The 21,084-nt window shown below is 34.8% G+C and overlaps 1 protein-coding gene across 3 annotated transcripts in view; it reads right to left on the bottom strand.

Annotated features, from left to right (window-relative positions):
- The window catches only part of LOC143244971 (transforming growth factor beta receptor type 3-like), a 131,720-nt gene that overhangs the window by 85,144 nt on the left and 25,492 nt on the right, over nt 1–21,084 (bottom strand). For all 3 annotated transcript variants that reach the window (XM_076490604.1, XM_076490603.1, XM_076490602.1), the window contains 2 exons: nt 10,153–10,277; nt 8,268–8,474 (listed from right to left, as the gene is read on the bottom strand). In XM_076490604.1, coding sequence (XP_076346719.1) covers nt 8,268–8,474; nt 10,153–10,277 — 332 coding nt within the window. The remainder of the gene's footprint in view (nt 1–8,267; nt 8,475–10,152; nt 10,278–21,084) is intronic.

Genomic DNA, 21,084 nt, shown 5'->3' with positions numbered 1-21,084 from the left:
TCTGTTTTGTTTGTTTTTATCATTGCAAAGTCACAGTGGGTTATCTGCCGTCTCCACCGAGGGAAATCGAACCCCTGATTGTAGGGTTATAAGTCCGGAAGCTTATCGCTGTCCTAGTGGGGGACTTGTACGTTTGTAAAAAAATCTCTATTTTCATAACTGCTAGCGCTCTGACCACTGTAATTAGTCTCCCAGTTGAACACGCTTCTGGCAGCATGCGCTTCTATTATCAGATAAAACTGAATTCTATGAGAGGGCGCTGCCACTAAACCATCTTTCTTGATAAGTGCTCTCACACTTCACTTTTCTCTCTCCTGTCACTTGGCCTGGCATGGCCAGGTGGTTAAGGCATTCGACTCGTAATTGAGGGTCGCGGGTTCAAATCCCCGTCGCACCAAACATGCTCGCCCTTTCAGCGTGGGGGCGTTATAAGTTACAGTCAATCCCACTATTCGTTGGTAAAAGAATAGCCGAAGAGTTGGCGGTGGGTAATGATGATGAGCTAGCTTTCCTTACACTGCTAAATTAGGGACGGCCAGTGCAGATAGCCCTGGAGTAGATTTGCGCAAAATTCGAAACAAATCCAACAAACCTATCACTTGGAAACTTTGTTATCAACAACTTCGCATTTATGAATATGGCATTGCTTCATTTATTTGAAACATTTGTTTTTCTCGCGCAAGATAAACCCATTACTTCACCATTTTCTCATTAAAAGTTTTACGCATTTGCACTACTATTTTTGCGAATAATGGATGGGTACCCGTAATAAACAGTGCAAATTATTTTAAGACAGTAATCTTAAGTAACATCTAAATTGATTAAGAAAATCTTTACCAATAACTTTGATGACAAGGTTTGTTTGGTTTGCTTTGAATTTCGCGCAAAGCTACACGAGGGCTATCTGCGCTATTCGTTGGCAAAAGAGTAACCCAAGAGTTGGGGGTAGGTGGTGTTGACTAGCTGCCTTCCATCTAGTCTTTCACTGCTGAATAAATTAGGGACGGCTAGCGCAGATAGCCCTCGTGTAGCTTTAATAAATAGCTATTTCTCTAACTGCTAAAGCAATTTGGTTTTTGTTTCGTTTTCATTCTTGCATCTTGGATGATTCGAAAAAAACGTAATTAGATCAAAAAAAAAAAACCCGAGAAAAGATCCTACAGAAATCAACATTCATATTTACACAGCCAACACAAACGGAATAAAATGGTAAAAATGTATCAGTTATTTTCACAAAGTAAAAAAAAAGAAAAGAGTAACAAAAACAACAAATGAACAAGCAAGGAAATGACCAGAGCTCGAGCTCATTCTAACTTCAGTTGTGTGTGTGTGTGTGTGTGTGTGTGTGCGTGATCTTTCGAGTTTCTCACCGTCCTGGTTTAAACGTTTCCCTACACCACACTACACCTAAGAAATTCAGATATTATTCCATATTATTTTTTCTCCTTTTTTTTTTGTAGATATCTCGTAAAGAATGCTGCTACACTTTAGTGACGCCCAATTTTTAAGGCAGTTACAAATACTTTAACTACATAACTAGCGCTAATGTGGTTTTCTAAAACAGTTTCTCCCTAAATCGTGCCCCTTGAATTTCGATAATGGTGCTATCTAGAGAGCAAACACGCCTCAAGAATGAGACCAGGATTCTGGGCTTCTTGTGGGCGAACAAATTCAAACTTAGTTATACTACAGTCAGGTGAACGTCACACAATAAACAAAACATATACATTCTGATCTAATTCATCGGATTTTCTTTCTTTTTAACACAGTTTTAATTATACTGATGTTTAAAGATTACACGTTTTAATCATTCAGTGATTCATTGTGGAGTTTCGATGCTATATATAAATTATTGAAGGGTATGCTAACTATATTTTTGTTTGTTTTTGAATTTTGCGCAAAGCTACACGAGGGCTATCTGCGCTAGGGGTCTCTAATATAGTAGTGTGAGACTAGAGGGAAGGCAGCTAGTCATCACTACCCACCGTCAACTCTTGGGCTACTCTTTTATCAACGAATAGTGAGATTGACAGTAATGGTTACATTGCGTTGAATCACCAGTTAGATATCCTCGCTGTCAGTGATATGTTTTGGTTTAATATGGTTGAGGAAGTATACTTTAAAATATAAAAATATGTCAGTAACCAGTTACTCAAAACAAAATCGTTAAAAACTCGTAAATTGTAAATAAATATGTAAATAACTTCTTTAAGTCATGTTCGCAGCAGAATTCTCTCTTCTGGTTTACTGCAGAAACTACGAAGTTGTGACACTTAAATTTAGTAACAAACTTACCTATAGTATATTTTCATAGCACAAACTCAAGACATAACAATATAGTTTCCTGTGTTTAAAGTAAGCAAAAGGAACACATTTAATGTAAATTTGTCTTTTGAAACCCCCTAAACCAGGGGTTCTTAACCAGTGTTATCTAATGATGAATAATTAAAGCAAATCTATATTTTACATAAGAGTATGCTTTATATTTTAGCTTTTTTTATGTTTAAGTTTCATGCGAAATGATTTGATTTGAACAAACACTGAAAAAGGTTAAGAACCACTGCCCTAAACGATGTTAGCTAAAGAGAAACTTTCACCATCCAAATATTTAAACCCAAGAATGTGTTTTTATTTATTTATTTTCCACAAGCGAGTGTGCAGGAAGGTGTCAAAAAACCGCACAATTATACCTTCTACACCCAGTTTAATTTAATATGTATATATAACAAATGCACCACCATAATTTTTAAAACCATTTAGAAGAAAATAATAAAAAAAGATACTGAAAACACTTCATAGTAAACTTCCATGGTAGGCACGACTTGCAGTTAACATGCGCCGCACTTCTATCTATTACAGCGTTATAAGAGTGAGAGTGACAAACAACGCCTTGTGGCCACAGGTGCTTTTACTGGCTGCCTTCCCTCCGGTCATTAGTTCAAAATAAAAGATTAATGTACCTTACATCTAGGAGTTTCTGACGAAGCAGTTTAGTTCATGTATGCATAATGTGCCGTTCTTATTGAAAATACCAATACCTTTAGTTAATGTTCAAACTGATAACCGCCAGCGGTTGCGTCAAGTACGTTTAACAACTGGTTTCTAAACATTTTCACAAACCAAGATGTCGATACATATGTATGCAAAAACGGCTCGTTTGGGTTGAGAAAATATTTTACGTAGAAGAGCGAACAACGTTTCGACCTTCTTCGGTCATCGTCAGGTTCACAAAAAAAGAGGTAACTGACCGGAAGCTGACCACATGTTTGAAAGGGGTTGTGCAACTGAGTGTCGGAACGTAGAGGGCGGGCTTAGATGTTTGAATATATAATTTTATTTATTTTATTATATTAATATAGATATAAAGGCGTTCCTTTATATTGGTTTATTTTGGGTTTAAGTTGTTGTATAAGTAAGGCTTCTTTAATTTTGCGTTTGTTTATGTTTGTTTCTTTATTTAGTATTTGAGTGTTTTCTATGGTTATGTTGTGTTTATTTGACTTGCAGTTATATGACATTCCAGGTAATACCAAATTTATTCAAAAACCAGGCACAAAACTAAGGTCTATACTATGTAAAAAACTACACTGACAAACACCACACCAACATTATTTATAAAATACAATGTGATAACTGCCACGACTTCTATATTGGAGAAACAAGTAGAAAAATGGAAACCAGATTCAAAGAACATAAAAAGTCACTTTCACACGTTTTCGAACACTATCAACATAATGACTTTAAACAGCTAATTTAAAAATATTTATAGTTTTTTTCTGATTGCCGAGCGCTCGTACGTTTGTTCATAACTCCACAAAATCTGCGAAACTTGACATTTTATAGCAAATACGAATTACAGCTTGGTTAATGAGTGTATCCAGCTACTGAATACTGCTTTATATCGTATTAATGGTTTCTTTTCTAAACAACTGTACAGACTACTATTGACAATAAAGTTATCGTAAGTTATCAGTTAAGCCTTTGTCATGAGAGATCCTTAGTTCGTGGTTGTGTGCAGTTTCTATTAAGAGGCATATAGGTTATTGTTTGACAATAAAATCGTAAATTATCGACTAAACCTTTGTCTTGATGTTTGCATTACTGAGAGGAAGCGTACATAATCAACACCCACAACTCTATCCAGAATATAGCTTCAAAGGGTTAATAATTTATCTGTACTGCGTGTTTACAAATAAAGTTATGGGTAAACTAGCAAAATGTTAATAATCAGTCATGTATACAGTGATTTAAGTAATGTCTAGCAATTCTGTTAAGATAAACAGCCAAAAATAAATAAATCTTACTCTAGAAACACTTCCTTCCGGAAGTGACATCACAAACTTTTATATTACATACATGCACATTCTTATTCAAGTTGTTTCCCTAATAAAATTAGTTTCTAAACATTTTTATAGAGGTAATAAGAAAGATCTGGTGTCGATAGTTTATAAGTTATATCACTGGAAAAAAATGGCGTGCTTTTTCATTGAACTATATTTCCTCATCTACTCAGCTTTTTCATTTATCTATCTTGCTGTATATTCAAACATTGAAATCCAAATAGCTCTAAATGTAAAGGATTTTAATGTCCAAACATATTTTCGGTTTCGTTTTTCACTTGGTTTCACTTAATATATTCAAAGAATGATACACGAAATTATTTCTTCCCCCAGATACACAGTAGAACTGACTTAGGAAGTGAGTATATTGATTATGTCAATTCGGCCATTACATGTGGTATGTGCGAAGCAGCTCATAAAAGCAAATTCCCCATCAGTCGAAATGGAACTAAGCTACTTACAACGATGGGAAAAATAACTTATTATATATGTACGTATACACACGTATATACTGAAAAGCACTTAAATCTAAAATTCGTATAACCATAAAAACAGTTTAAACAGTACAAACGGAATTCTATATGTACAAGCTAATGAATGACACACTGTTTATTTCAACGAGGGGGGGGATACATTATGTATGCATCTATATAGCACTCATAACGGAAACTCCCTGAAAATAGTAAATGACTTTATATAAATATGTGCTAGGGGACTGATAAGTTAAATTAATCTGTTTATTCCAAACTAACATGAATGTGTACAAGTATACTACTCCGTGGGGAAGTGAGGGACACGTAAGTTATTATCAGATGTTAGGTAGGAAGGCTGAGTAGTTTTAGTATATATTACTAGTGTGTATGTGCACGCATATACACACACACACAAGCGCGCGCATATAAAGGTAAATTGGGTAACATTAATTAAACGAGTGGGTGGGCACGTGCACTTGTGGTTTCAAGCATATAATACTTCCCTTAACACTGCCAAATGCTTCATCATAAACTTGAAAATAAATATGCACGCAATTTATCATGGTTGAATTTCGTATTTTTGGATAACTGCTTGTTTTCTTTCGACAGCGTACGTGTTTCTGTGATGCAAAGCTATACAACGAGCTACCCACGCTCTTTCCTCAAACCCTGGAATTTAACTTTGGAAGTTCGTAAGCTTAAAGATTTGGAGACTGCTTTTCCGTGCAGTGTTTATGAAAACGAAGAACTCGTGTCATAAGCTCTTAAATATTCTGAGTATTTCGTTGGTTAAAAAAAGTGTTAAAATTGCCACTCATATTATAAAGTAGGATCCAATATTAATTAATAATACCATTCGTTAAGCAAGTGTCAGTAAGAAATAAAAACTACAATTTTATTTTATACACTGCCAAGATTCTGAAAATTTTAGTCTACTTGCTGGGCTATTCTCAAGTTTATTGTCCCCTACTGTTACAGCGGTAAGTCTACGGAGTTACAAACGCTAAAATCAGGAGTTCGATTCCCCTCGGTGGATTCAGCAGATAGCCCTATGTGGCTCTGCTATAAGAAAATAGCTACACCTCAAATTTCTCAAATCTCAATCTATTACTTAGAAATACGCCAGAGGGCTTATGATGCTAAAAATCGGGTTTCGATTCTCATAAAGAAAACAGCACAGATATTCCATGGTGTATATAACTTTATGCTTAGAAAAAAATTGCTACAATAATTCAAAAATTGAACTCAAACTGTAAACGTGATTACAAGCAATTAGTGGCCATGAAAGACTGATAAATTGTGAATAACTTTCAAATCATGGACTCTTCAGTCGGTTTCCCGTTTCAAAGAGCCACCAGTTTCCCTAAATTAAGCAGTTTCACTCAGCACATACATCTTGGTATAACAGATACAGAAGGATGTCTTCCCAGTGAATAAAAACAGGGAAGGCACAAACTTTTCACATGTTACTCAAGAAATTTCGCAGAATAGAGGACATCACACATGGTTTAGAGACCAAAAAGGACACTTCTTTCTTTAAATTACCCAAGTGTATAATAACACTTCGTTGGCCATTGTAACATTTGAAATTAATCATGATCGCAATAGGTTGAGCGATGAGAAATTTATTTTAGAATCTAACAAGCTCTTCTCTTTCTCTCTTGGCAATAAGATTGGGGATTGAATAGGATGGTGCATTAGAAACCAGAGTTATATTTTGCTATTGCTGTTTCCCTTAGTTTTTGTGGGTTTAGTCATATCTACTCAATCACTTCACCTGGCTAAGCCACAGGCTGAAAGAATTGTTTGGTTTGAATTTCATGCAAAGCGATACAAAGGCTGCATGCATTAGCGGTCCCTAATTTAGCAGTGTATCCCTCACTGCCAACTCTTGGGCAACTCTTTTACCAATGAACAATGGGATTGCCAATCACCTTATAGTGCCCTCAAAGCTGAAAGGCCGTGCATGTTTGGTGTGATGGGGATTCAAACCCACAACCCTCAGATTATTAGTTGAGTGCCATAAACACCTGGTCATGCTAGTCCCTGAGGCTGAAAGAACTAGAAAAAATGAAGAATATCAGTACAGGGTCTCCTATGATAACAAACAGAAGCTTTATCTTCTACAGCAAGTTGGATACAGAATACTGGAATAACATATTTACATATTACTTTTGCATTTCTTGTTTACAAAAATAAAACTTCTTTACTGTGTTTTTGATTAACAGATAAATGCATAATTTAGGACGACAATGAACTTCAGGAGTATTGGAGGCCAAGGCATGATACTGTTGTTTATGTGCACATGTGGCGATACCTAGCGGTAGTAATACTCAAATCATGAAACAACTTTCTGCCATTTACGCCAATATCAGATATGAAAATGACAAAGTTGCTATCACATAACTGGTAGTTGCTGGTTCCACTAGCTGGCGTTTATTAAGGTATTAGAACTTAAAATGAGTGTACGAATTTTCTCAAATCTTTTGTTCACAAAAAGACCAAATAGACACCAAACTAAAAGTGTTATAAATGGCAAAGTTTAAACGAGCAGGAGTGTAAAAACATAGTGTTTGTATGATCATCAGTACAGCATGAAGTATGATTAACGTGCCATTAATAGTGAACATCAAGAGTCACCTGCTTTGTAATACCTACATCAGTAGATGTACCGTAATGGTCTCACTTTGACTGACAGGTCTCATTTGGGCAGCGGTAGGTGAAAGTAAGGCTGGGTGGCCGAAATAGAGTTCAAAGATGCAACTTTATACTGGGAAACAAGTGACAAGAAGCCAAGGTGACCGCAATACAAATGCCCATAATAGCGGATGTTTTACAAACATAAAACAGAAGGAAATATTTTGGACTGTGTGCGTGTGTGTTCTCATAGCAGAACCACATCATGCTATCTGTTGTGTCTACCGAGTGGAATCGAATCCATGATTATAACGTTGAAAATCCGTAGGCTTACCGCTATTCTAGCGGGGAACATTTGGAACTGAACCAAAATGGCTATAGTTAAGGGCTGACCATTATATCTCGTTCACCAGCATCTGGATCTGGACTGTAAATGTATTTATTTGTATGTAAATTCAAAACTTATGACTTGCTAAAACATTGCAGCCACTTTTTAATAATTTTCGTGAAAAGTGAAAACGTGTTTTTTAATGTTTTTGACTAGCTTTATATAGAAAATATACGTAAGTAGAAATGATGGAAAAGAAGGGCTATACACAATAAATGAAACCAGGAATCATTAAACAAAACAAATGAAAATATAGCTAGATGACCTACACCGGTTTCTTAAGGTCAGGGCCAAGATTCGATCATCACATGAAAATCCAATACAAGAACAAATCCCAATGTAGATTTTTTTTATCACGTAAATAGTGGTAAATTAGCCATACGAGAGAGAAAATCAAAGGTTTAAGTAAAATTAAAAACATTTACTTACGAAGACAATGAAACGAGAATTGTTGGAGATTTGTTCTACTTCCAACTGCCACATAACAGGAGTGGGAGTGTTCAGAATCACCACAAGAGGGCCAACATGAATACTGTTTTTTATGCGAGGTTTAACTTTGAGAAACACACGTGGAAGGAAGTCAGAGGATGACGTGGTATTAAAACCAGCACTCTCCAAACGAATCACGTGAATTTCCTGAAATAAACAAAGTTTGTTATTTATACAAGTATTACACAACCAGTTTTTTATTCAATACTTTTGTTACCATTCTGTAATATTTTTATCCGAGCTGTTTTCATTTGAACTTTATAAAGTGTCTCACATACCTAAAGGCTATGAAACGTTGTTAAAGGTAGGGCTTATTCATTACAAGTAACTGACATTTACTCCACTAATGAAAAACTGAACTATTTAATTTACGACGATCCATCATATTTTGATTTTGATACAACCAGAAACAAATCGTCTTATAAAACTTTTTTTTTTTTTACAGGTGTCTGAAAGCTGAGATATCTACTTATAAAATTCAAATTCTCTCTGTTTGTTTGCTTGTTTCTATGTCCGCCGCGTTCACTGCGCAGGCCACACATCCCTCACATTTTTCGTTGATGTATGCGTCTATCGTTTGCTAGCCGAAACGGTAATTTTGTCATTAACACATACATTACACGAATTAATTCTATGCAGACCTAATTAATATTTAATTAATTGAATTAATTAATATTGATATAGCATTATAGCATGTTTAATTATAAATCATTAACCACATATATAAATACATTATATATTTAACTCCACACACAAAGAAAATGTATCCATAATTAGAATGTCGAATGTGAACAAGCAAACAGCATATACGATAAAATTATGACGTCTTCCTTGAAACTGACTACGTGAAAAAAGCAGGACTTAAATTGTAATACGTACTGCATACAATGACATTAAAGTCAAGTCAGTGTAACTGGTAAAGTGCTTCATGAGGTGGAAGATGGGTTGAACTTGGAAATTATGTTTTTATTTATTAGCATTACAACAGATGGGCCTAATTAATTATAGTTTATTAATTACAAATCTATTAATATATCAAATTAAAGAAAATCTTCAGAATTAGCACGTTGTGTGTGTGTGAAAAAGCGAACAGTAGGCTATGAAACAAAATTATGCATAAAATATAATAGATGAAAAGAGTAAGGTTTATATTAAAATATTTAGTATATAAAATGAGAATAATGTCAAGGTATTATTATTTTTCCTCCGAGTAGTTCAATACCTGAAGTGCATATTTTGATTCATTATAATGTATTATATTATAAGCAAAATTTCAAACATACATATATATGTAATATTATGTTGAATTGTCTTAATGTAAATATATTTTTATGAATGTGATACCTTATGATGTAAATATTTAAGGAGGGATGACAGGTTATGGGGGAATAGAACTAGACTTATCCTGCACGTCAGAAAGGGTACTTATACCTGTACTAGATAATCTAAATATTTTCTATTATTGCCTATTTATACTTGCCAATAAAATACTGTTCGTAAGAAACATACATGATTTAAAACAAATTCGTAGTTTATTTTCAAAAAGACAAGCTCAACGTCGTTTTTTTTTTTCTATTTCTATAAATTCACAAAATATATTTTTACCTATCGAAATATGGAAAAGAGTAGGGTTGTTGTTTTTCGAAAACCCAAGCAACGCTACTAGTGTTAATATGTATATATTTCTTTAACACTGGGCACTATGAATAAAAGTTATTGTTTAAACGCACGTTGTTGTCAGACGTTTATTCACTATTAAAAGAATCAAGCAGGTGAATTCTTTTTGTTGACACTATCCTTATTTACCACTTGATTTACCGAGTACCTTTGAATTCCTTGTGATATCCTGGCTGGTGCACCCCGTCACGTAAGACGTTTTCTCTAATAACGGAGTTACGTACTGTGACTGGAAGTGCCAAGTTACTGTGCACGACCGTGAGCTGTCAGCTTCTGCAAGAGAAATTGATTACATTTTTATCGCAATCTCTTTTTTTTATCCCACAAAAACAACTTATAACGTTCGATAAATTTTCTACTATAATAATAAAAAAAATCTTAAAGAGTATAAACAAATTGTGATTCGATTAAAAAAAAACTGTTTACACTGTACATTGTTTTAGTGGATTCGTTACCACAAGAGTTCAGTAATAGGCCTTCTGTGAACAAACACCCCCCATGGCAAAACGGTATGTATACCTATCTACCGACTTGTACTGCAAAAAACCGAGTTTCGATACTCGTGATGGGTAAAGCACGGATAGCCTTTTGTGTAGTTCTGTGCTTAACAACAATATAAACGCACAGATGTTCCACTTTGATGTTCGAATATTTTATAGCTTTAAAACAACAAAACTGTGCATTTTTTATCGTTTGAAAGTCAAAAATGTTTATATCACCAAATAAATGACAATAAGATTACCGATTCCTATATTCTGTATGGACTGTCGCGGAAGCATTCGAACTGTACTTTGGTGCGTTGATGCAAGCTAATTCCCAGTATATATTCTAAGGATTGTGATGGCGCTTACCTTCAGAATGAAAGAGTAAAATTATTTGACAAGCCAGCAAAGAAGCTCTGATCTAAGACAGGCTGGAACATCTTGTGATATCGGGTATGAAAACGTATACCCCTCATGACGTCAGAGTAACTTATGTTCTACTGAATAAAGAATGGGTCCTTATTCTTCATATTCTAATTCGCCACAGTCATTTTTATCACTTCTCCAAATGCGACTCCTTCAAACAAATCCGTTTAATGAGATCATAACTCGGATCACTTTGTATTTGAAGGTATTATGTTGCATAGGCCGTACTTAGCGATATACTGTTTATAGCGTTCAGAGGAAATTGTTGCTTCTAAAATACACTTAACTTCAGTTGTGTTGTTCATTTCCAATGAAACAAATTAACTTTGAACTCTTCTCTATTTTTTTTAGATCACTTTCTATTTCTTGGTTGATGTAACTTACTTACATGTGTAACTATACATGATTATCACAATTAGTCAGTTGGTTTTACATATAGTACTAGAAATGGTCAGAGAAACAGTACGGGAAAATGATACAAGTTACAAATACTATGAAACTTCCATCTCTTTACATTGTGATTGATTGTCATCTAACTAATCAGAAAATGCTATGCAATTATAAAGCCCACAAAAGAACAGGCAGTCCTTCCACTTCCAATAAAAGGAGTGTAATTCCAATCATAGCACTACGAGACTGAAATATGGCATGACAACTGCCTAAAAATCAAACCTGGTTGGTTGAGGATACTCCACGTAAACAAGGCCCCATATACCAGTAGGAGCCGTACTAAACATTCTGAAAGGAACACTTAATTACAAAAGTGGTTGAAGTATAAAACCAAATCTCTCCAAAATGATGTTTAACATCTCGGGTACCTTTTTTACCAGATAGGAGACGGTCGAGCAAAAATCTTGTCTAAAATACGTGTGAATTTTATATAGAAAAGAGTAAGATGCACAATAGTAGGAATTGAAAAAGTAACTAAACCGTAAACCAAAATCCTCATATAACCGTAAGACCACAAAGAGTAGGATAAATAAGCATAGGAGACGTCCAAGTTCATAATATTAAGTAACAAACCAATGGCGTGCGTATTTTTCTTATAACAAAGCCACAATGGGCTATCTGCTGTGGCCACCAATGGGAATCGAACCGACGATGTTACCATCTTAAAGCAAAAGACTTACTGCTGTATACCAGAGGGGGGGGACAAACCAATGACAGTTTTCTTGGCAGAACAAAAAAAAAAAAAAACCAAGGTGGCACAGCTAATCCACATGTACAGTGAAATATGGTGGTGGATCAATAAATATTTGAAGCCGCATTTGAACTAACAGTGTCGAAAGCCTACACAAAACTGATAGCACCCTAACCAATAATAAGGGCAGGCGGGTTCTGCTTCATCATGCTATTTCTTCAAGAAACACTGTTCATCTGTAGAGGGTTCATCTTTTAGTAAAACAATGATTCCAGGCAAACAGCAACTGTGATGCCACAATATCTAGACAATAAACAGACCGATGAAATCCTAATAATTATGGCTTGGTTTCTACACATTTCCAACATGAACATTTTTAACCACTATGGACGGTGTAGAAATTGAGAAAATCAAACAACCAAGACGAATGTGCAGGGTGATACAAGACGTTTGGAAGAACATTCCATAATATAATCATACATGATAAACTGTATGGAAAGTATGAAAGTGAAGGTATAATTATCAGTGTAAATGAATGGGCTCATATACAAAATATTACTTAATCACTTTTGTTTTGTATTTGCACTGATAATGTTCTGTATCAGTAATCAGTTTATCAAATAGTGTCATGACTACTCCATATGTGTCCTTTTTGTGTTTCCATAATTATTTCCATTACTGTATAACCTCTAGTATTACTTCAAAATTCTCACTACTAAATCTATGATGGCAAAAAAAAAAAAAACACTAATTTCCTGTCTTCATTTCTAAACCTAAAACGGATTACTTTGACCTTCAGTAATATTGAGTTCACAAGTAATATGTAGGTGTGTAAATCTTTCATACATCACTATCACTTTACTTTTCATCATTCATCAATTCACCATGACAACAATACTTTTGTTAATCCCTGTTAGGGCCGATCCAGGTTTGAACCAGCTACAAAGGTACTTTCAATGATCGGTTGCTTAGCTACCAACACATCCCTCAGTTCATTTCCAACAGTGTACATATTGCCAGTTGATTACTTAAAACTGGTGTACTTGTTACCTCTTTATTCAACTTACAAATGTGTTTACCGGCTACGAACCAACAAAAATGTTGAAAATTCCTTTTTTATTGCACGAATTTATTGAACACAACAAGTTCTATTTGAACACCAACTTCATAACCATTATCTAATACTGACAGTAAACACAGTACAAAACAAGGAAAATTAGAATTTGTAGTATTATAGTCATGGAAAGAGAAATCACTGTTTATAAAATAATGCACCCACCAGAAATCATGTTTATGCAACTGTTTTCTGACGGCTAACTGATATGCAAAAGCTTAGTTATTAAGTATATACGAAACACATTCAATTCTTAAATAATCTTTTCGTAATTATAATTTTGAAGATAATTACAGAGCATAAAGTGCTACATATTGCTCATGAACAACGGATAGACGTCAAAGAACACACCGAGACGTTTGGTTTATATGGAGGATCATCTGAGAAATAGAATTTACAAAGGTTAGTTAGATGACCAATCATTTGTGTTCCCGTTAAACATAACCGAGACCGTCAGATGCTAGATTTGCACCAAACAGAATTGAGGAAATGACTGAAAGATTACTGGTTTCATCCCAACAGAGTTAGAATGTTATAAATTCCTATTGTTCTTTTATGTTCTGAAAGGGCAAGCATGTTTGGTTGTGATTCAAACCCACGAGACTCAGATTAAGAGTCGAGTGCCTTAACTACCTGGCCATGCCAAGCCTTGTCATTAGGATAAAGCTCAATTCTCACCAATGAAACTTCACCGATTCAAGGTCAAATCCCTACCATGCATAGATAATACATATTATCCTTTGTTGAATTCAGCTTAATTGGATTAAGTGGATGAAAATCGCGATATATTCCCCTTGTCAGGATGCCCGTCCAGCGCAGAATAGCCCTCAGCTAAAAGATGCTATCCATCATACGGCTGAGTAGAATGAAACAATTTGAATGAAATATCTTGCTCAACGATACTATAGCATGACGCAAATCAGCGTCCAAGCCACTAAGCCAATGAGCCACGCTGCTCCAATTTAATTGATTAGGACAGGCAAATACGTTTATGAAACACCCATCAATTTATGATCTTGTATTGATTACTTTCAGCAGAAGGCTATCTATAATGTTTCTGTTACGCAGAATGTTTTTATGTATTACCTAGAACACAAACACGTTACTAAAAAAAATAGAATGTGGAAGATTCTAAGAAGTTATATGTGAAAGTAAAGAAGAATACGTCATAATATGTCAATTACATACGTCTGCTAAATACAGAGACAATGCGGCTTTCGTAGTCCGGCTGAGATATAACAGATATGGTAATGGTTCAGGCACTGTTTATATCCCCAATTTTTACGAACAACGACTGTTATAGTGTGAATTAGATTAAGTAAAGTGTAGTTGTTAAATTTAGGTACCTTACAAGTTAATATTTTAAGAATATGTTTTCTGTTTTGTACTGTCTATGAAGCAAGTACACAGAAAAAAGAACTGTTAAAGTTACATGACTGTCCGTAAATCTAATTTAAGCTGCAAACAATTTTTTTTTCGTTTGCTTTTATGAAAAATGAATACGATACTGACAGTCGCTTTCTACAATCTACACCCAACTGATCGAAGTCTGAAGATTTTACATGATTTTCTCTCAGTGACACGTACTGCTAAAGTAAACAAAAAGTTGTCCCTTACGATAAAAAAAATCAAACAACTATGAAAGCAAGACCAGTTGTGTGAAATCTTAAATCTAATGAGACATCGTCAATTAGTAAAAGTGCTACGATATCCGAATCACGATAGGCTTTCACACGTAATCATCGTTGTACTCTCGGCCACTCCAGATTCCGGTTATTCAGCAGTTACCATGAAGGTTTATGACGCTAAAAAAAAATCAGTTCCTTCCTGTGGTGGATAAAGGAGATATCTCTTGGTACTTTAATACAAAATAAATCTAATCTACATACAGAAGTTAGAACACATCATAACTAGGTAGAGACCAGAGTCATCCTTGTATTCATCACAAAAAACAAACAACATGCCTATATAAGAGATATTTTAAGTTCACTGCTCTATTTGTAAGTTATTAAAAACACATAGTCGGTACAAACCATAAATTCATAACCTTTCTACTGAAATTTGTAGCTTATCAAGGAAAAAAGAAAAGTAAAAGGATAGCCATATAAGGAAAGTTCTAACCTTATAGAACTATTTACGTTTGACTAACATAAAGCCGATTACAACCATATAGACATATCCAATCTGTTAAAGTTTGTAGTCTCCCAAGAAAGAAAACAAAAAAGAAATGATATTCACGTACCAAACGTTCCGCGCTTATTAATCTAGTTTTATGTTTGGCTAACAAATAGTCTGTAAAAACCATATAGTCATCGCCAATGTGTTAAAATTGTTAGTTTCGAAAGAAAAAACATCCATGCAAGAAACGCCCTAAAACATATGCTTTTGAAACCGTACCCCTGTGGGTACACAGTGGTCACCAAACAGATACATGAAACAAAATAAATTGTTTATTTTTTGAATTTCGCGCAAAGCTACTCGAGGGCTATCTGCGCTAGTCGTTCCTAGTTTATTAGTGCAAGACTAGTGGGAAAGCAGCTTCACATCACCACCCACCGCCAACTCTTGGGCTACTCTTTTACCAATGAATAGTGGGATTGACCGTCACTTTATAACGCTCCCACGATTGAAAAGGCGAACATGTTTGGTGTGACGGGGATGCGAACCCTTGACCCTCAGATTACGAGTCGCACGCCTTAGCTCACCTGGCCATGTCGGGCCCAAACAAAATAAAAATAAATGAAAGTAAGTTTAGAAACAAAAGAGGAAAAGAAACACAACCTAATCAACTTTACATAAAAGTACTTATTTTCATTATCAGAATCACAAAAGTTCGTGAATTCGTGATAAATGTAGTAGGGATTAATCGGATAGAAAAGTTGGAAAACCACTGTTCTAAGCTTACTTCACTGTTCGAGAGTTATGTTTGGTTAAGACAAAGTCAGTACAAATCTCACAGCCATAGTCAATGTGTTAAAATTTGAAGTTTCAAATAATAATACGAAAACATATCCACGTAAGAAACATTCCAGGTTTACCGATCTAGAGGTTATTACAGTGAATTCATGATATGGTATTCATCTAAACGAGTATTGATATTATCCGTCAGTTATTTCCTTTAAAAAGAGAGTCGATGATTATCAGGGTTTGTACTTTATGATGATTAATAACATTTGTACATATAAAACAACCTAAATCTTTCCCAAGGATGTGTTATTCATTAAGCGGTATCAAGTTATACAAACACACCTTAGAATCGATGATTGATAGTTTATTATCTGTATGATTTGCAATTTTATTTCGTAACTTTAACAAAGAATAATAACAGATAAGTGATAAAAAGATAACCATTTATTAACTCAGTTTCTTTTTGACATTAACTTCAATTAGGTTATTGCTATAAACATGCTATTACTGATACAAAGTGGAACCAGAGTGGAAAAAATATATACGTATATATAAATCAACAGTGTCTGTCAGATATTCGCGCAAAGTGCACGTGAGTATTCTGCAACTAGCTGTTCCTAATTGTGAATTGATAAAGTTAGCTAGGAAACAGCATCTAATAAAACTTAAGTTTTTCTAGTCGAATAATGAAATTTGATTTCACTTCTTGATAAGTGATACAAAACATTTAGCGAATCTAAAATAATGTAGGGATGACAGTGCCAAAAGGAAGGGAAACAAAAATATGACGATGGTATAGCTATAAACAGATCATCCCTACATGACTTTTAATAATAACATTTAATGTTCCATTGTAAGATGAATGAGCACAGGGTTACGAGGGCAGTTAATTCGACCGACCTTGTTGTAAAAGACTGTAATAATTACAGTCTGTAATAATCAAGAAATGTTTTGACTCGACTTGTTTCTCCTTGTACTTAAATACTATTCTCTTGCCACATTGATACCGACCCTAACATGGCCATAATATTATGATAAAGAAACTGCATACTCGGAATGCATAACTTCCAGCTACAGTAATACTTAGGTCAATTATCCATTGTATAACGTAACATTAAATTCTAATATTGAAATTCATGTAGAGATGATCTCTGTATAGGTGTATCATTCCTATATTTTTGTTTGCATTTTTTTTTCTTTTTAGCGCCGCCATCTCTTTGATGAAAGTCAGTGTTTTCTATGATTGTATGAACTAAAATTTAATATTAACTCACCAATTTGTTCACCCTTACTTCATATACAATACAGGGGTCGGTTTCCTAAATACATCGATTGTACGATGTACAAAAAGCACCGAATTTTCTACATATTACAGTCATGTAATGTTCATCTAGTATTGGCTCGTGATTTCAGTTTCGTTAAGTTTCTGTAAAAAATCTTATTTCAAAGAATAATGATAACATCGTTTTAACCAGAATTATAATTTTATTCGAATTGCTGTTAGTTATTACGGCTAAGGTTAAGCGATGACTTCTGCACTGTCCAGAAACACAAACAGTGAACTTAAGTTGTAAAGTGTTTGTAGATGGCTTTGATCACTTTCTGGTTTGGTATCTAGCGATGGTTTCTTGACTTCTTTTGGGGCTATTGGGTTTGAGAAACAAATGAAAGAGAGTAGCAATCATCTCTAAAAGTAAAACTCTCTCACTGCTGATAGTTTTTAGCAAACATGTCTGTATTATGCTTACTGAAGTACCTTGGTCATCTCTACATATAATCAGTCTACTGACTGTAAAATAACGCCTCCAATTGCGGGTCATGATTTTATGGGAACGGAACGTGAGCCGCACTTTAGACCTTTGGATTCACAGTCTGTCACGCTAAACATGTCCAAAACAATAAACAAAGAAAGAAATTAACAGGCCAGGTGGTTAGAGCGTTCGACTCCTAATCTGAGGGTAGCGAATTCGAATCTCCATCACACGAAACATGCTCGCCTTTTCAGCCTTGGAGGCGTTACAAGTTACGATCAATCCTACTATTCGTTGGTAAAAGAGTAGCTCAAGAGTTGGTGGTGGGTGGTGATAACTGTCGTTCCTCTAGTTTTACATTGCTAAATTAAGGACGGATAGCGCATATAGCTCTCGTGTAGCTTTACGTGAAATTAGAAAAAATAAAATAAATAAAACAAGATAATATATATATATATATATATATATATATATACACACACTAACATAACCGACTTTAAAGTGTTCCAGCTAACTTTCAAAATATGCATCATTAGCTAGACAAAGTAATCACAATATTTGGAATATTTTAATTTTACAAATAGGTTTTAAAAAGTGATAAGTACTAATGTGTGTTTATGGCTGATAGATTATGAAGTTGTACTCTTTCAAACAGCAATGGCCATGATTCCAAAACTCTCTAAAGCGTCGCTTGTAAGTGACGTCGCAGTCTTGTTCGTTTGCTTGTTTTTGAATTTCGCGCAAAGCTACTCGAGGGCTATACGCGTTAGCCGTCTCTAATTTAACAGTGTAAGACTAGAAGGAAGGTAGCTAGTTATCACCACCAACTCTTGAGCTACTTCTTTTACCAACGAATAGTGGGATTGACCGTAACATATAACGCCTCCACCGCTGAAAAGGTGAGCATGTGACGAGAATTCGAACCTTAACCACTCGGCCACACGGGAACTAAATATAAAGTACCCATGACGCAGAAACGGCATGTAATCCTGCAGTAAAAACAAGGGTCGTTAACCTAACTGTAATTCAGACTTGTTTTTATACAATTACAAATAAAAATATCCAAAAAAAATTTTACGATTATTTTATTGCCACACGTGTTTCTTGTTAAGCGAATGACCTTTGAATGATGTACCAGTGAATTTATTTAGGAAAAAAACATTATAGTGCGAAGAGAAAACACATACAGTTTATCATCATGACTTGCTCTTCCCAGCTCTCTTCATAATTTATTTTTCATAGAACGAATATTAATAGCTATACTGAAGAAAGTTATAACTACTCTTTGAAATATTCCCCGCCATTTCATAACAGCAAAATAAATTAAATATTTTAAACATTTCTATTTATAGCGCTGTGCCAATATTTAACAACTAACCAACCAGATATAAAGCAGCCAGTCATCAGCAACCTATCACTGATTCTGCCTTAAGAGATTTAAGCGCAAAATTATTTTGTAGTTTCGCACGAATTCGAACCCAGCTCCGAAACGCAGAGTTCTAAATAAAAACAAAAAAACTGTATAAGATATTTTAAATAATTATGGTGTATTATTAAATAAATATCCCAACTTTTTTACATATACTTGTGTGTGCGAGTGCACAGTATTAAAAGGATACAGAAACATAGAATATTTTATAAAGAAGGTTCGATCAGCAGTGGTTTCTATCCCTTCTGTCACATTCTGTGACATATAAATTAATAAACATTATAATAACGAAACATTTGAATACCTTCTCCGTCGTATAGCCCCTCGCTAGTACAGCGGTAAGTCTACGGATTTACAACCCTAAAATCAAGGGTTCGATTACCCTCGGTGGGCCCAGCAGATAGCCCGACGTGGCTTTGCTATAAGAAAAACACACAACCTCTTCGTCGATATCAAGTCTCTCCACAATTTTCAGATTATACATTTCAACAAACTAGTTTATTATTTCCTACAGTTTTACCCTCTTTCTCCAGTAATTCAGTGGTAAATCTGAGTATGAGACAATCTGTTAACGGCTGTAATAACACTTTTAACTTGTAACGTTCTTAACTGAAGATATTTAACAATCTACTACTTATGAATTAAGTTACCAATTTTTGTCATTTTTCAGATCTGATATTCATTATCAAGACATTTACTCCACCTGTTTTTTGCTGTCCAACTATTCTTACGTCTGTCTGGACGTCCGTCATGCTATATTTTCTTTTGACGCGGGACTGATTATCTCTTCTTCCCTTCAGATTGTAATCGCGCGTTTCTTTCTTCATCCATCAAACTCTAAACTACCTGCCTGTCGGTGGTTGAAGTAAGTTAAGACCAACCAACGTTTTTCCATCTATTTGTACGCCCAATAACCTATAAATTCATTATATCTATTTATGCTTTCGGCTACTGATTCAGTTGCTCTTGCTTTCGTCCACTCTTCTAACTGCATATTTCATTCCAATTGAGAGTTTAGTATTTAGAGTATATTCATAAGTTATATACATTCGTTCAATACGTTATTCTTCAAAGGCTTATATACAGGTACTGCCCTTCACAAGCAATAACCTACACTAAATTACTTGAGCTTTAAATGTCAGAATATACTTACAATCGAATCAAATATTCAAATTCACAACTTCTGACAAGTTTTCTATTGGGAATAGGTATGGTTCACTCTTGATAAACTGGCAACGTATTTAGTATCTCATTCCTGTTAAATTAGCGGCCTCTTTAAGACGTTTCCTATGACATATATTATGTCTCTTTTCATTTCTATTAAATTAGCGAACTCTTTAAGATGTTTTCTATAACATATGTTATGTCTCGTTTCATTTCTCTTAAATTAGCGAACTCTTTAAGACGTTTTCTATAACAGATATTATGTTTGGGTTTTCATTCCTGCTAAATTAGTGTCCTCTAAGACGTTTCTTGTACCGGATATGGCTGTGGCTTCATTCCTATTAAATTAGTGTCCTCTAAGACGTTTCTTGTACCGGATATGGCTGTGGCTTCATTCCTATTAAATTAGTGTCTTCTAAGACGTTTCTTGTACCGGATATGGCTGTGGCTTCATTCCTATTAAATTAGTGTCCTCTAAGACGTTTCTTGTATCGGATATGGCTGTGGCTTCATTCCTATTATATTAGCGACCTCTTTAAGGCGTTTCATATAACAAATATTATGTCCGTGACTGACCAAACTGTAGTGTGATTCCTGCCAAGTTCGAGTGCTTGTCTGCTCTTCTCCTTTTATCATTACAATGAACTCAAGCTAGCTTTCAAGCTA

The sequence above is a fragment of the Tachypleus tridentatus genome, chromosome 2 (genome assembly GCF_004210375.1).
Source record: "Tachypleus tridentatus isolate NWPU-2018 chromosome 2, ASM421037v1, whole genome shotgun sequence".
NCBI lineage: Eukaryota > Metazoa > Arthropoda > Merostomata > Xiphosura > Limulidae > Tachypleus > Tachypleus tridentatus.
The sequence above is the reverse complement of the archived record's forward strand: the minus strand, read 5'-3'. Positions and strand labels throughout refer to the sequence as shown.